The 13,852-nt window shown below is 43.2% G+C and overlaps 1 protein-coding gene and 1 non-coding gene across 2 annotated transcripts; both read right to left on the minus strand.

Annotated features, from left to right (window-relative positions):
• Positions 1-1,047: 1,047 nt before the first annotated feature.
• Positions 1,048-13,435, minus strand: EIF4G2 (eukaryotic translation initiation factor 4 gamma 2). The gene is made up of 22 exons (XM_086472464.1): positions 13,289-13,435; positions 11,063-11,127; positions 10,839-10,904; positions 10,308-10,433; positions 9,823-9,925; positions 9,020-9,151; positions 8,860-8,926; positions 8,629-8,780; positions 8,082-8,192; positions 7,404-7,487; positions 7,225-7,323; positions 6,836-6,977; positions 6,585-6,745; positions 6,047-6,160; positions 5,150-5,275; positions 4,825-4,929; positions 4,528-4,743; positions 3,958-4,216; positions 3,529-3,733; positions 2,866-3,077; positions 2,626-2,747; positions 1,048-2,326 (listed from the first exon to the last, which is right to left on the minus strand). The coding sequence occupies exons 1-22, from the start codon at positions 13,433-13,435 to the stop codon at positions 2,261-2,263; spliced, it is 2,880 nt and encodes a 959-aa protein (XP_086328590.1). The 3' UTR covers positions 1,048-2,260.
• On the minus strand, positions 5,848-6,005 carry LOC147414609 (small nucleolar RNA SNORD97). The gene has a single exon (XR_015183861.1). It is a non-coding gene; the product is annotated as a small nucleolar RNA SNORD97 (small nucleolar RNA).
• Positions 13,436-13,852: the final 417 nt, after the last annotated feature.

The raw sequence follows: 13,852 nt of genomic DNA on the forward strand, positions 1-13,852 counted from the left end.
CAGTGCTATGTTTCACTGCATTGCACCTCACTACACTCAAACTGCAATTCTGAAACAGAATTTGGAATTCATTAGGAGTAAATGAACACTGAAACTGTAATGGTGTTCCCCTTTCCCACTCAAGTGTCCTTAACTGCAGAACCTTAATCAGGACAGACAACATCCTTTTTGAGAAGCCTCCAGCTACCCAAGAATGGACACAGTGAGAGGTGAAGCCTGCAGCCCCTGTAGATCCAGTATCAACCATACTACTCTCCAAACAGGGAATGCTTTCCTAAACTAAAGATTAGTCTGTGTCATGACTGGAACAACCTACCATTATAAACTTTTTTGGAGGCCCCGCGATGTCACTGCTCACAAACGTGACTCACGGTCACTGTGCAAGTTGTTACACAGAGGCTGCAGCTACATCAAGAGCAGCCAGCTCCCAACATCAGGCTGTGTGAGTGTAGTCAGCACTTCCCTGTCTCACTTGACCTAGAGTCCACAGAAATACTCCCGTTTACTGCTACATACACCACACATCTGACACGCAGACAGTGTTGACACATCACAGAATTTTCATTAACAACCCAAGAACCTCAATCCCCCTTGTGAACGCCACTTGGTTTACAGAACCACAGTACCTTGGCTTACTGGGTTACACCTTGTACAGCAGCTGACAGACACCCGAAGAAACCCACTGAAGGAATCCAACTCACCAGTACACAAGAGGCCACCACTCATAGCTGGAGGTTGGGACACCCGCCTTCCACAGCAAAGTGCCAGCTAAGTGAGAACCAGACCCAGTGCCCCAGTCCCAGCACTTTAAGGTACAGAAACACAAACTATCCCACCCCTCAAAGCAAGCCAGTGAGTAGTTCTCTCATACTCCACGTTTGTCTCCCACACACAGATGACAGTATGTAGTCTAGAGCATTTCCATTGCTGGCAGAACCAGGTTTCAGTCACAGCACCACTACTGTCTTGCCATTAACAATACATCACCTTCCAACACAACACAAAGTCTGAGCATCAATGGGGAAAAAAATTCCACTAGGGACAAGGTTCTAGGAAGTAAGTTATGTTGAGCATTTAATAATGACATTTCAAGCCTGTACAATGCAACATTGTTAAACCCTTTCATGGGTATTTGCAGATTTGAGGAACAGGCAGCTAATAGTCAGTGCCACTTAACACACATGCATGTGACCTGGTAAAAGTTCAAAGCATTAGGAAGTTAAAAAGCACACACTCACTGATAAAGCATACACTGGACCACAACCAAACTCCTACCATTTCTTCAGCAAAATTTCTTAATTTCTCTCCTGTCACAGCAGATTTGTAGTGTTTAATCTTGTCCATGACCTCATTTAGAATTCATTTGCATGGTAAGACAATTATTATAAAAAGGATATTAAGATGGTCCCAGTCTAAGTCAACTCCCACTGCTGTTTCCTTCCATTAAGTAGAACTACTTGTCAGTCAAAGCTTTTCTACTGGGAGAGATTCAGAAACAAGTCAAGTATCACAATGTTTATTGATAGATACAAGTATATAAAATCAGGGCATGAACATGTCTCTATAAATTAAGTAGACTTAATTTCAGCACTATAGTAGAGGGACCAATTCAAATTTCTCACCATGTTGTGTTTCACACCCACAAAAACCTCTTCCAAAGGGCATTAAACCATCTCTTCAGCTGATCAATTTTTGTGCAAGTAAACTGTTTCTTTTAAAAAGACTTGTGCACTTGCCCAGGCTCAAGGATATTAAAACCTAGCACATAAAGCCCATTACTAGAGGTAGAAATACAGGCAATATACTATTACGGCAACAACCATTGATTACAGTTAAGGATTCTCTGTAACAACCAAATGGATAATCAAATATTGCAACAACTCAAGTATTACACTGAGCAAAGTGCATTTCTACAGTATTCAGTGTTGCTATTCAGTTTTCTAACTTAAAAACAGCCTATGATAACTGGCAGCAAAGAAGACCCCTTGCAACAGACTGCTTCTGCTCGAGAACTTATGATGTAATTATTGCATGCTGCTAATACACTGTTATCTAAACATTAAAGGTACTCTAAAATATTTTTATTGTAGACTATTAAGACATACTACAAAAACCTTTTGCAGAGAATATCCTATTGACACACTTCTGCTTTAAATATTGTGAAACATTACAGCGGAATGAATTTTCGCAGTGGTTAGGTCAAATGCAGTTACATCATAGCAACAGTATGTTTGCACAACTTAAGGCTTTGGCTGGTTCTTTAGTCAGCTTCTTCTTCAGATTCTTCTTCTTCAGCAGTTTCCAGCCAGGTTAGCCACTGGTTTACCTGCAGTTACATAAAATTGGTTTAAGGGAGCAGGAATAATTCCCACTATGTACTTCTGCACAGCACTGCTTTTTTCCCCTCCAAGTCATTTTAAAGGAAAATCCTTCAGCCACACTTTGTACTAAATTTAAGTCTCTAGTAATGGAATAGGATTTAGTGACTCTTGCCTCACTCCTGCCCCGTGAAATACTCCATTAAGTTTCTAGATATTAACAAGTCTTAAACACTGTTTGAACATGTTCCCAAACACTCCAGTGCAGCAGAGGTCAAAGACAAACCTCTAATATTAGCAAGTCTACCTGGAATAAAGCTTTGCCTTTCCCTGGAAACTCTTGAGTAATATCTTCTTTCCATGCCAAGAAGGCTTCTTCTTCGATGATCTCCATGTCATAGAAATGAACAAAGAAGCGCAGTAACATGCCTATGGAAGTAAATTTAAGCCTCATTAGCTTTACGACCTTCTGAACAGCTTACTCCAAGAAGTGTGGCAACAAGCCATGCACAGGCACGAGTTTTGGGTCAGATCTTAATGCACATACCTTTCGGAAAGTTATTGTTGTAGCAGTGCACCTGGAGCGCATATAAAGCGCTCACTTGCAGATCAACATGGTCATGGAGGAACTTCTGCATTACTGGCTTGAAGGAAAGAAGCAGTTGTTTTTCCTGCTCTAGCTGCTCTTTAGATGGAGCAGATGAAGAATCCGATTCGTCACTAGGTGGGTTTACTTCACTAGAAATATACTGCAAGAAACTGGACAAAAGAAGTCATGAACAAAGATATAGCAGCTAGATTTTTATGTTCCAAAACCATAAGACAAGTAATCTCAAGGTCAGTTTGCTAGCTATTACTAGAAATATCCTTCTGCTTCTATCAGCTGTTAAGCACACGCACTGTGGATTAGTATGATGGCTGACCACACACTACAAAGATCCTAGTTCTGCTTCTGTTAGGGCTCAAACATTTTAGAAATATAACACACAGATCTAGACCTCTTCTCAAGGAAAAGCAACACTTCACACTGATGGAAGCCTGCAGACTTGCTTTTCTTCTCAAATACAATGGGTGTTTAATACAGGGGAGATTAATCTCCCCATGTACTTTATCTTTTTCTGCACAGGGCTACACGTCAGCCTTAACGGAGTTAGTCACATTACCAGCTTAACAAAACATGTGCCTATAGAGTATCAAGAGAGCACCTCACCTGGTCATCAATATATTCACAAATCCCTTATCTACATGAAGTTTGGGTGAAATGTTATCTTTAATCCACTTATAGATGGCTTGAGGGGATGGATCCGATTTTATTTGCTTTAGCAGTTCCTTCTCCAGTTTCAGAAGCGGGAACAAGAAGCTAAGCCCCTTCCCTTCCAAGATCTCCAGCATGCGGTCCTTGTTCTGGTCAATTTCTGACAAGACAGACAGACACTTAAGTGCTGGAGCTACTCAAAAGCTGTCATCAACAGTTCACAGATCATTATAACCGCCTCTTAAGAACTACCATTCTTCATCACAAGTTGACTGCATCAGAATAGCCTTGTACATTATGTTTACTTCTAGTTTTTTAAACTAGAGTAAAACATCTTGCATACACTAACATAAGGTGTCATGAAAGCTATGTGGTAACTCTTACCTGGTAACATTTTCTGCATGTTCACTTTGCTTTGTTGGAACAATTCTGTTAGCCATTCACGATCCTGTAACTTAGCTAACTGCTGAAGGCAAAGCAGGAAGAGAGGGAAATGGGTGCCACTTTCCAGTGGTTGAGCCAGTTCTGAAATGCTCACCAGTTCTGAAATAATGGCACGGGCTGCGAACTGTGCTAAGTAGGATTTCACCAATGGGATGTCCACCTCCAGTTTGGGGCACTGGTCCAATACGTTCAGGAAAGCCTAAGAAACAGTAAACAGAAGTTGAAATGCTGAAGCAATTTTGGTTTTGTGCAGTGATACTCTAACTACATAGGGGTCTCATTTCCTTTCTGTACTGAATCACTTGCAAAGGTGTTCCCCACCTCCAGTTCCTGAAATCCTGTACCCACATTTCTACCTTTCATCACTTCTTATGCCCCTCACAGATTTATGCATTATTTTTACCTCCATCAGATCAACAGGACTTAGAAAGATTTGCACATTGCCTTTACACAAGCTAAATACCAGGAACAGCCAAGAACCAGGGCTATGAGTCTCTCAGGCTGCAGTACCTGCATGAAGTTGTCACTTGTGGCTATTCCCTCCTGCTTGAGCAAGCTGATCAAAGTACTTGCTTTCTCTTTGTCTTCATCTGATCGATCTAGGGATTGAATGATTACTTTGCTCAACATCTCAGGAATGAAGTGTTTCGGAGCTCTCATTTCTCTCACAGTATTGACAGCATCATTAGCATTCCCATTGTTCAGATACTCAGTCACAACAGCTTCCTAAAGAAAAAAAAAGTACAGTTAAACATCCATTTTTAAAGAACATAGACAAGGCTGCAAGAAACACTATTACATACTTACAGTTTGTTTAAGTAGCTCTTCTTTAGAAGGAGGTGGTTTCTTGGTGGTCTTTGCAGGCTTTTCTTGTATAAGTGGTGGATTTGTTTTAAGACCAAGTTGAGGAGGCTGCAAAAGATACCAGAATTTGTTTCTTTGCAGTACATCTGCCTACATTTACATCAAGTTTAAGAACACTAAATATATACACAGGCAGGTGAAAGTAAAATTAGGTTTTCATGCATTCTTGTTATATACCCTGCTCTGTGCAATGGAAGAAACTGGCTTTAAGTTTTACACAGGAAGAAATTCAGTGTAGCCATCAATATACAGTAATTTTTGTATTTACCTGTCCCAAGGGTGGTGTCTGAGTGCGTGGTGGTTGAGCACTGGGAGGAATCATAGTTATCTGGGGCTGAAGCTTTGGCACTTGGTTTTTGTTCATTAGAAAAGACTGAGCAGGTCTCAGGCTAATCTGTAAACAGACGTCAGAAAAAACTCAAACTGTTTCAAGTATTCTGAGGAACACACAGTCGCGGACTCACACCAAATGATCCCGCTGAAGCATAACTTTTCCATTTCTACGATGTTAACACTCAAATACAGATTAAGCCACCTGGGTACTGAAATTCCCCCAAAAGCACAACTTCACGAATCACATCTTGCTGCAAGTTACTGGTATTTGTTCCATTGGTAACAAGATCTGGAATTGCTCCTTTTAGATGCAGTATGTTAGAGACCCAAGAAGATACTTCGCTAATGTATTTTACAGTAAAGATAAAACTGTACCAATTGCTCAGAGATCAGGATACGAGTCTGGTTAACACTCAAAACAATGCAGTTTACTTTGCATTTGACCTTTTGCCTATTAGCCAGTTCTAAAAAAAGAAAAAAAATTTAGCCTGGTCCAGCACTTCAGGGTTTCTAAAGTTCAGTATTTTCTGGAGTTTTAATTAAGTGTATTGTTATCAATATGATGCATGGGAACTGATGTCAGAGTAGTGTTCTGGGGAAGGTATGGGGGAAGGAAGAGACACCCCCAAGTAATTGCCCTCATATCTCAGTCTTGCTCATAGGACGCTGGATACCCTAAGGAAAGTGAGGGGTAAGGTGAAAGAGGAAGGGACAAAGAAGAAGGGGGGGGGGAAAGAAGAGTTCCAGCATTAGTCCTCATAATAACGCGTCTTGCTATAATCATTGGGCAATATTTAGAATAGGCTTTAAGTAATGTAGGCATGTAATGTACCTCATCTGCATTAAGCTGTCCTTTCTTAGAAAACCGAGGTGGCATATCCTTCGACTGTCCTTGTTGCTGGGATAAGAGTCCCTGATTCTGGTTATGGTAGAGCTGGCTTTGCCCCTATTTCAGAAAGGGAGATATAGAGAAAGAAGTGCAGATGATGGAGTGGCGTACATCATATGGCAAGTAGTACCAGAGGGACCAGAGGAACAAAGATTCTGTTTGCCAGGAAGGGAGAAAGGAGGAGCAGGGGTGGTGGGAGAGTAGCATCTATCCCTAAAAACAGGGCTATCTTAAATAAAACACACCATTCTGACCCACCAAAGCCACATGCACCTTTTCTTGCAGTAAAAAAGTGTATTCCTTGCATCTCTTGCAGAATTTAAAACATGGTTTAGAATTTTTGTATCAGCTGAGCATCAGTTCTTATCAGGACCAAATCTGAAAGTCTTTCAACATAAGCAGACTATAATCTATAACATACGCATCTGTAGAAGAGCTTCTAAACAAGCTGAAGCCACCCTGTGAACAACATCTTCCTTACCTGACTTTTCAGAAAAGATTTGCCTAGTTCTCCAAACTGGGATTGAGCAGAAGGCATGAGGTGACCCCCATGGCCATTGAAAAGTTGGTTTGAACGATGGCGTCCCATGGTGGGTGAAAATCTATCCTGAATAACCCCTGGACCAGTACCAATTCCGCTACCTGTATTAGTAAGGAGACAAAAACCAAGTTCAGTTCTTGTTCAATCAGTACAGCTGCCGTCATCACATCGGCCTTGCTGTTTCAGCGTACCTGGCATTTGTCCAAACATATCAGCAAGCCCTCCAAGTGGGTCCCTGTCAAGTTTCATCCTGGGTGGCATAAAGGGTCCCTCCAGAAAGAAGTCGCTTCTCATCCCTTGAGACATCGGAGCAGGAATAAAAACTCCCAGATCCTTTAAAACAGGAATCATAAAATTTGTCAGCTGGAGTAATAGTCCCTGAGAAAGTGAAAGTTTAGCCCTGAACCCCCTAGAAGTCCATCTGGTTTTAATCCATAACCCCTTATTGTCACATACTGCTGCAAGAACTACCTGTAAGTAAATGCACAGCCTAAGTTTTGTGACATGGAGTAAACAGCCTAAGCATCCCTTTTCACACTCAGGCAAAAGCCAAGCACAAGACTTTACGTACGACACTTACTTTTACTGCATCTTGACGGATTTGATTGATAGTCTTTGGTCCATTGTCAAGAAAAGCTTTGCGAGGAACCCAGTTGTGTTCTCTCAACTCCACAGTATCCTTGGAAAACAATGAATTATTAGCAAAGGATTCAAACAACTTTAAGAAAAAGGAAGCAGTAAGCCATTTTATCATCATACCTGCAGCAGGAAACGAATCCTTGCTGGCAATTCCTTACTTGACATCAAGGAGCGCATACGGGCAAAGTACTGATCCATTAAGGACTGGGAGGAACACAAACGATATTACAAGTGAGGGCTCATTCTATCAGTGTCTTGAGTATTTTCAGGAAAAGTGACCACATTCACAACATCTAAGATCAAGTAACAGAAGACAATGCCCTTTCCTGCCATCTCAATCTCCTTGATAGCAGTAGAACTTAATGAAAGCTCATGCATCAAGACCGCTCACCCGAGCCAAAGATTAAAACCTGACAAAGTTCTCACTACTACGATACCGTTTCAAGCTTACGTTCAGCGCAAATCAAATACATTTGTCAGATCACCTATAGTTGTGTTTAGACTAGAGTTCCTCGCCACACCTTTTCAAGTAGCATTTAGAGAAACAATTCTCATTTTTGTGACTTCCTAACGACCCCAACTTCACTCTGGAAAGACATTTAAAACCACTTCAAAGATTGGCTCCATTTGCTTTCAAGAGATTTGATGGGGGAACAACAGTTGGCACTGTTGCTCTCTGAAAGGCAGACAACAGTTTTGTACTTACAAAACCAACACTGAATACAGAAGGTTCAGGCAAGTAAAAGTCTTAGCCATAGAATTTAACTAGTTTAATGACTGTAGTGGATAGGTACATACCTTGGCTTTTGCATGGTCTAATCTAGGTCCCACTGTCCTCATTATCTGACAGAGGCACTCCAAATCCTCCCCCATATCTTTGAGTTGGACTCTCTTCTTCTTTTCCAAAAGCTGAAATATTAAAAGGGAATCAGGTATTATAAGTTTGTCATTTGTTGAAATAAGTGACAACTTTGTACACTGGCACATGTAGAAACATTTCATCTTGTTCTGAAGACAAACAGACTCAGAATTATTTTTTTAAGAACTGCTAATTGAAGTACTTATTACCTCTAAGTGTGTGTACTTTGAAGTACCTGTGGTATTTCTGTCTAGGCCAAACTTCATCTTCACTGGAAGACTATTCCCATGGCTTTAAGCAGAGCCAATTTTACTTTTTAATCACACCAAAAGACTGTTTATTTCAAACAGCAAAGGTTAGATAATTGACAGGAAACATTTTTGTGGTATTTTATGCTCCAAGATTCCCAAAGCAGCATGAACATTTGCATTTTTTCATCGATAAGTCTTATTTTACTCTCAGCCCCCACCCCATCTGAATACTCACTGTTTTGATGCACTTATGAAGGATAGATTCATGAATAAGATCAAGCTTGCCAAGTTCTCCAATGAATTTGATGTTCCCCAGCATCTTGATCTTGGCAATCGCTCTCTGTTCCTCCTCCTCAGGGAGGAGGGGACCATCATGCTTATCATAGACTGGAAAACAAAGAACCCTGTTTAACACAACTGCAGAAAAAAATGATAAATTCTGCATTAAAGTGGTTTTAAAGCTTACTATCAACATTTCTGGTTCGGTTTTCAAATTCATCTTGAAGTTTAGATATTAGGAGGCGTCTGAATGTCTAAGAACAGAAAACAAACAAAACAATTAAGTTAATCAGTGCAACTATACATGCAAGCAAAATTTATCATTTCAGATTCAGAGATAGACTCACTGTGCTTTGCTTCTGTCCTGGATGACTCTCTGCTGATGGGCCATCAAAGTTGGGTGCATCTTCTGCCAGTCGCAGACATAGTTGAGCATACAGTGAGCTATACTTTGGCTCTTCAAGGGCTTTGTCTACGATCTAAATAAATTTAAGTAAGGTAGCATGTAGTAAATACAAACATTATTAGAGAACTGAACTGCAATACACACAATGGATCTACAACATTTAACTATTTTTTGATGTTTCAAACATACAGAAAAAATAGATTTTGTTTAACACTAGTCTTAATGTGGTAGCAAAGGACAAAACCAACTCCATGCTACCAATGAACTTCTATAATCCTCAGCCAACGAATGGGACAAATTTGAAGTTCATCATCAAAACACTGACATTAGTATTGCCAATCTGATCTCAAATTAAACAGTGACATGAGTTAAATCAGTGTACCAAGAGCTCACCTGTGGCAGTTTCTCCAAGACTATTTGGTTTGTCAGCAAAACAGGAAAAGGAGACAGGGGGCCAGGAAAGTAAGACTGCTAACTAGAATCTTATAGATTATAAAAACAAACAAAAGAATCCCTAATCACATTTAGTGATTCTTGAGACTTCTAAACTATGAAGTTACAGCATTAAGTCTACTTCCTCCCCAGTATATGCTTTTTACACAAAAAGCAGGAATGGTATTTCTGTATGTTTGGATTATCAAACACTGTATTAGCCATGTTACTTCAGTATTCCATAAAAACAGCCACCCTGTTTCTTTTAACTACAGCTTTCTTGCATGTTAAAAATAAATGCAACCAGCTTACCAGCAGTATGACCCCTTTTAGGATGAGCTTAGATTCTACACCCACATTGAGGAGCTCAAGGCATAGCTTGTCAAACTTTTCAGGAGTAAGCTTATTTAGTATGCTGAAGAGGAACAAACAAAAATAAAAATCCAGATCAGATACTGTAAGCATGCTACAAGTAATTTTAGATCCAAGTTTACCTTTACTTAAGTCTACTGAACAACAACAGGAAGTGTAATTTTCCATTCAACTTTCTTCTGGGTAAACTTTAGAATATAAAGTATTACTGAAAAGACTAATCATCTCACAAGAACTACTTAAGTGTTTGCTGCTGCTGGCCCTATCAGTTTCTGCCTCCTTTTCTCCAAAGGGAACCACACCCCCACATACAGCCCCCACAGAACTCAAGACCCACATCTTCTTTCCTCCAGCCCATTTATTAGAGATGGATATTGCCAAAGACAACAGTAAGGAAAGAAAAAATAATCTTATGAAGAACTTACCCTCTTACTTTCCTGAAGATTGCATCATGTCGTTCTTTGTCATTTGCGGAGTCGTCATCTCGTCTAGTGCTTCGTGAAGGAATCCATTTCTGAGCGTTTTGCCCTGGGGTTTTCCCCAGGAACTCGCTGCAAAAGTTTTAAGAATACCATTGTTAAACAGAAACAAACAATTTGAAGTAACGTACTTTTAACCTTTCAGTATTGCCTTACACTAGGTTGTTACTAATTTTGTTAAGAACACGCATTTACCCCTACGAACACTGCAACATCTGTTACACAGTAAAGTATTCACTCAACAATAAAGACACATACCCAAGAAAATCCTCTGAACTTTAAGTAAAATGCATGAGAAGGTCTGTGCACCTTTTATCATTCATGACCCACACCTTCAACAGACTGTATGCTATCCTGCCAGACTGGAGAACATTAACACGTCATGAACTCACGAATACTCCATTTTCAACTCTGTGTTCACCATCAAGCATTGTTTGCCTTTAAAATCATGCCAAATCAAAAGGCAAGGTAACATACCTGTTGCTGGCAGTCTTGGGATAGTGCTGAGGTGCACCCCTACCACCTCCTCCGCCTGAAGAAGCACTGTTAAAGACAACCACGTAACCTTGTGTAAGTTCAAAATTCCAATGCTTTTAATTACATGTCAGTTTTGGTATAAACACAAGACAAATCTAAGTCCTCCTCAAAGGACAGCTTCCACTGCCAAGTGTTCATGACTCAACAACAAAAAGCAGTAGTACCTGAAACGAGAAGCACCCCCTTCTGCAATCGCACTCTCCACTTTGGCGGCTTGACAACGAAGAATCTTCAAAAGAATAAAATTAAATTGACGGGGTGGGGAAAAACAAAACCTAGAAAGACAAATCAAGCATTCATATTATAGTTGTTTTACTAACAGCCATAGTATCTAACTTACAACACAAGTACAAACATTTATTAGAGAACAGGAACCCTCAAACACTGAACTTTGTAAAAGCTACAAATGCTCTTATTTATGCACTGGATACTGGATACTCACAGAAAGGCAAATTTTATCATTATAGTCATGTTTTCTAATGGGGATGAAGGAGGAGAGGTAAGGGAATCATGGACTGAGAAAGTAAAAGCCTCAGATTTACCCTGTCAACCCCCCAAAAGCACTTGCAGAAAAAAAGGGTTTTTAGCTAGTTTTCTGCTAGCAGAGTATAATTAAATTAATCCTTTATTGATATGCTTTGCAAACTATGACTAATTATGGCAAAGTAGTCAAGTTTCAAAGCGAGTAGTACCAGATCACAAAACGCACACTAATGAAGTAGAAGGGATATATTCTACATCCAAGTCCAAACGGCCAATTAAGCTACTAAATAATGAAAAAATACCGGCCCTCCCCACCTCAAATTTCAGCTTGCAAGACAGGAGCAGGAAGGAAAATTTCACCGCACGGCTCAAGTAACAGAAAGCTAATCACGGAGACAGAAATGCTTGGGGAGCACGCAAAAAACCACCACCAAAACCGACAGGCATTTTGAGGCTCCATCACAGATCTGCTCCGAGACACTGGTGTACTGAGCACACAGCCACCTCCTCGGAAAGCCAGCCCGAGAAACGCCCAAGGGAACGCACCTCCCCCCGTCAGCGCAGCGCCCCAGCAGCCCCCTCCGCCACCGCCCGCTCGAGCCAGCGCGGGCACGAGGAACGGCTCCCAACATGGCTGCCGCCGAACAAAAGGGCTGCGGGAGCGGGAGGGGCGCCCCCCGCAGGAGGCAGGCGCTACCCTACCGCATGGAGCTGGCGGCTCCGGGCGCACCGAGCCGCCTCCCCTTCCCCCACCGGGCGCCGCCCGTTTCCAAGCTCAGGGGCCGCCAGGAGCCCGACCGGCTCTTTGTTCTCCGCGAGGGAGGTGAGCGGGCTCCGCTCCTTCGCCGCCGGCGGAAAACGGCGCCCGCCACTCGCGGCACCCGCCCCGGTCCGCCCGGAAAGGGGGGGGAGGGGGAAGCAGTCGGTCTGCCCCCGCACCGCCGCCCCCGCTCAAGCAGCGCCTTCCATTTACTCGCCGCCCAAGCCTGAACAGGAAACATGGGCGAGGCGAGACTGCTACCGACAGACACGGCTTCTCGGTAGTCCGCTCTCCCTTCCAGAGGAACAGAGGCAGAAGTAAATGAACGAAAAAAAATTAAAAAAAAAAATGCTCTCGCCACCGACTCTCCAGAACAGACAACTTCGTCCACCCCGCCCCCCCCGAGCAATGCAGATCCTAAAACATTAAGACCACAGCCCTCTACGTGTACCGAGGCTACTCCCATCCAAGGGCAAACCTCTCGGGCACCCGGGGTCCCCAGAGACTAGGATCCTGCAGCCGATCCGATCCCCCGAAAGCAGAGCTACGAAGCGGCGCGACCGGACCCCATCTCCCTCGCTGCAGATATTGCGGCTCTAACCTCAAATGCTTCTGGTCACCTTCCCTTCCACGCCTAGCGGGGGCCGCCCATCTCCTCTATCCCTTCGCTTAGCATCCACAGCAATGGGAAGGCCGACAGCAGGAGCGACCATGGACCCGAGCCGCCATTTTGTGCATAAGAAAGCGAGAAGAAGCCGACGAGAAAATGGCGGCCACTTCGGGCAGCCGCCATTTTAAGCGGCAGCGGCAACAGTACCCGTTCCCTCTCGGCCCCGTATCAGTCTCCCGCCACTCCCGCATTTCTCACCTTCCCTAAGGCCTTGTCAGCTTCCCCGGGTCCCGGCGGCTACCAAGGGCAGGGGAAAAGGCAAGAAAAGGGGAGGGGGAAGGGGAAGGGAGCCGGGGACCGGGGCTGGGGAGGGGAAGGGGGGAGCGCGCCAGACAGGGCGAGTCTCCGAGTCACCACAGCAGGAACAGCAACGGCCCAACACTTCCCTCCGCCACCTCCATAGAGAGCCGACTCGCTGCCGCGTCTAAAGCGCACCGAGGCAGCCCCACTAACTTTATTACCCTTCACGCAACCTACCCCACCTCCCGCCAGAAGCCGCCAATCGCCGCGAACCGCTCCGCCCGTCCTGCCAATCACAACCCAGAAAGGGGGTGGCCTTAACGTCGAAGTAGGCGGAGGAGGGAGGAGGTTTGGTTGAACTGTGCCATCGCCGCAGTGCAGCATCCGTATTCGCGAAAGCCGTTACGCGACATGGTTGGCGGTAGGGCCTAGGGGGAAGGGAAATTTGCGCAAGTGGCGTACCCGGTTAATGGCGGTAGCTTGGCTGCCTCATTCCTTCGATGTTTGCTCCTGTGCTTCAGCCGTCACAGAGCCCCAGTTTTAGAGGCCTATAGTGTGAGTTACAGTTGATTCTGTCACGTTCATAGAAGGATAGTTTAATATATATGTATTTTCATGAGGTTTGTTTTGTTTTATTATTTAATAAGTTTATTTAAGCCTAGGTTTCCCTTCAGTCAGACCACATTTCAAATTTGGTTGAGGTAAAAGATGAGCGGGTTATAGACTGTAGTCCTGAGCTTGCAATCAGATCTGAAGGAGGAGGCTGGCCTTTTGACCTCCCAAGAGCCTGTCGGTATGGAT

This window comes from Leptosomus discolor, chromosome 12 (genome assembly GCF_034619465.1).
Source record: "Leptosomus discolor isolate bLepDis1 chromosome 12, bLepDis1.hap2, whole genome shotgun sequence".
Classification (NCBI taxonomy): domain Eukaryota; kingdom Metazoa; phylum Chordata; class Aves; order Leptosomiformes; family Leptosomidae; genus Leptosomus; species Leptosomus discolor.

Coding starts and splice junctions, on each gene's coding strand:
- EIF4G2 (XM_086472464.1), bottom strand. CDS start 13,435: ATGCTGCACTGCGGCGATGGCACAGTTCAACCAAACCTCCTCCCTCCT. Junction 8,781..8,859: donor CCGAACCAGAAATGTTGATA/GTAAGCTTTAAA, acceptor TTTGTTTTCCAG/TCTATGATAAGCATGATGGT. Junction 4,217..4,527: donor CAAGTGACAACTTCATGCAG/GTACTGCAGCCT, acceptor ACTGTTTCTTAG/GCTTTCCTGAACGTATTGGA.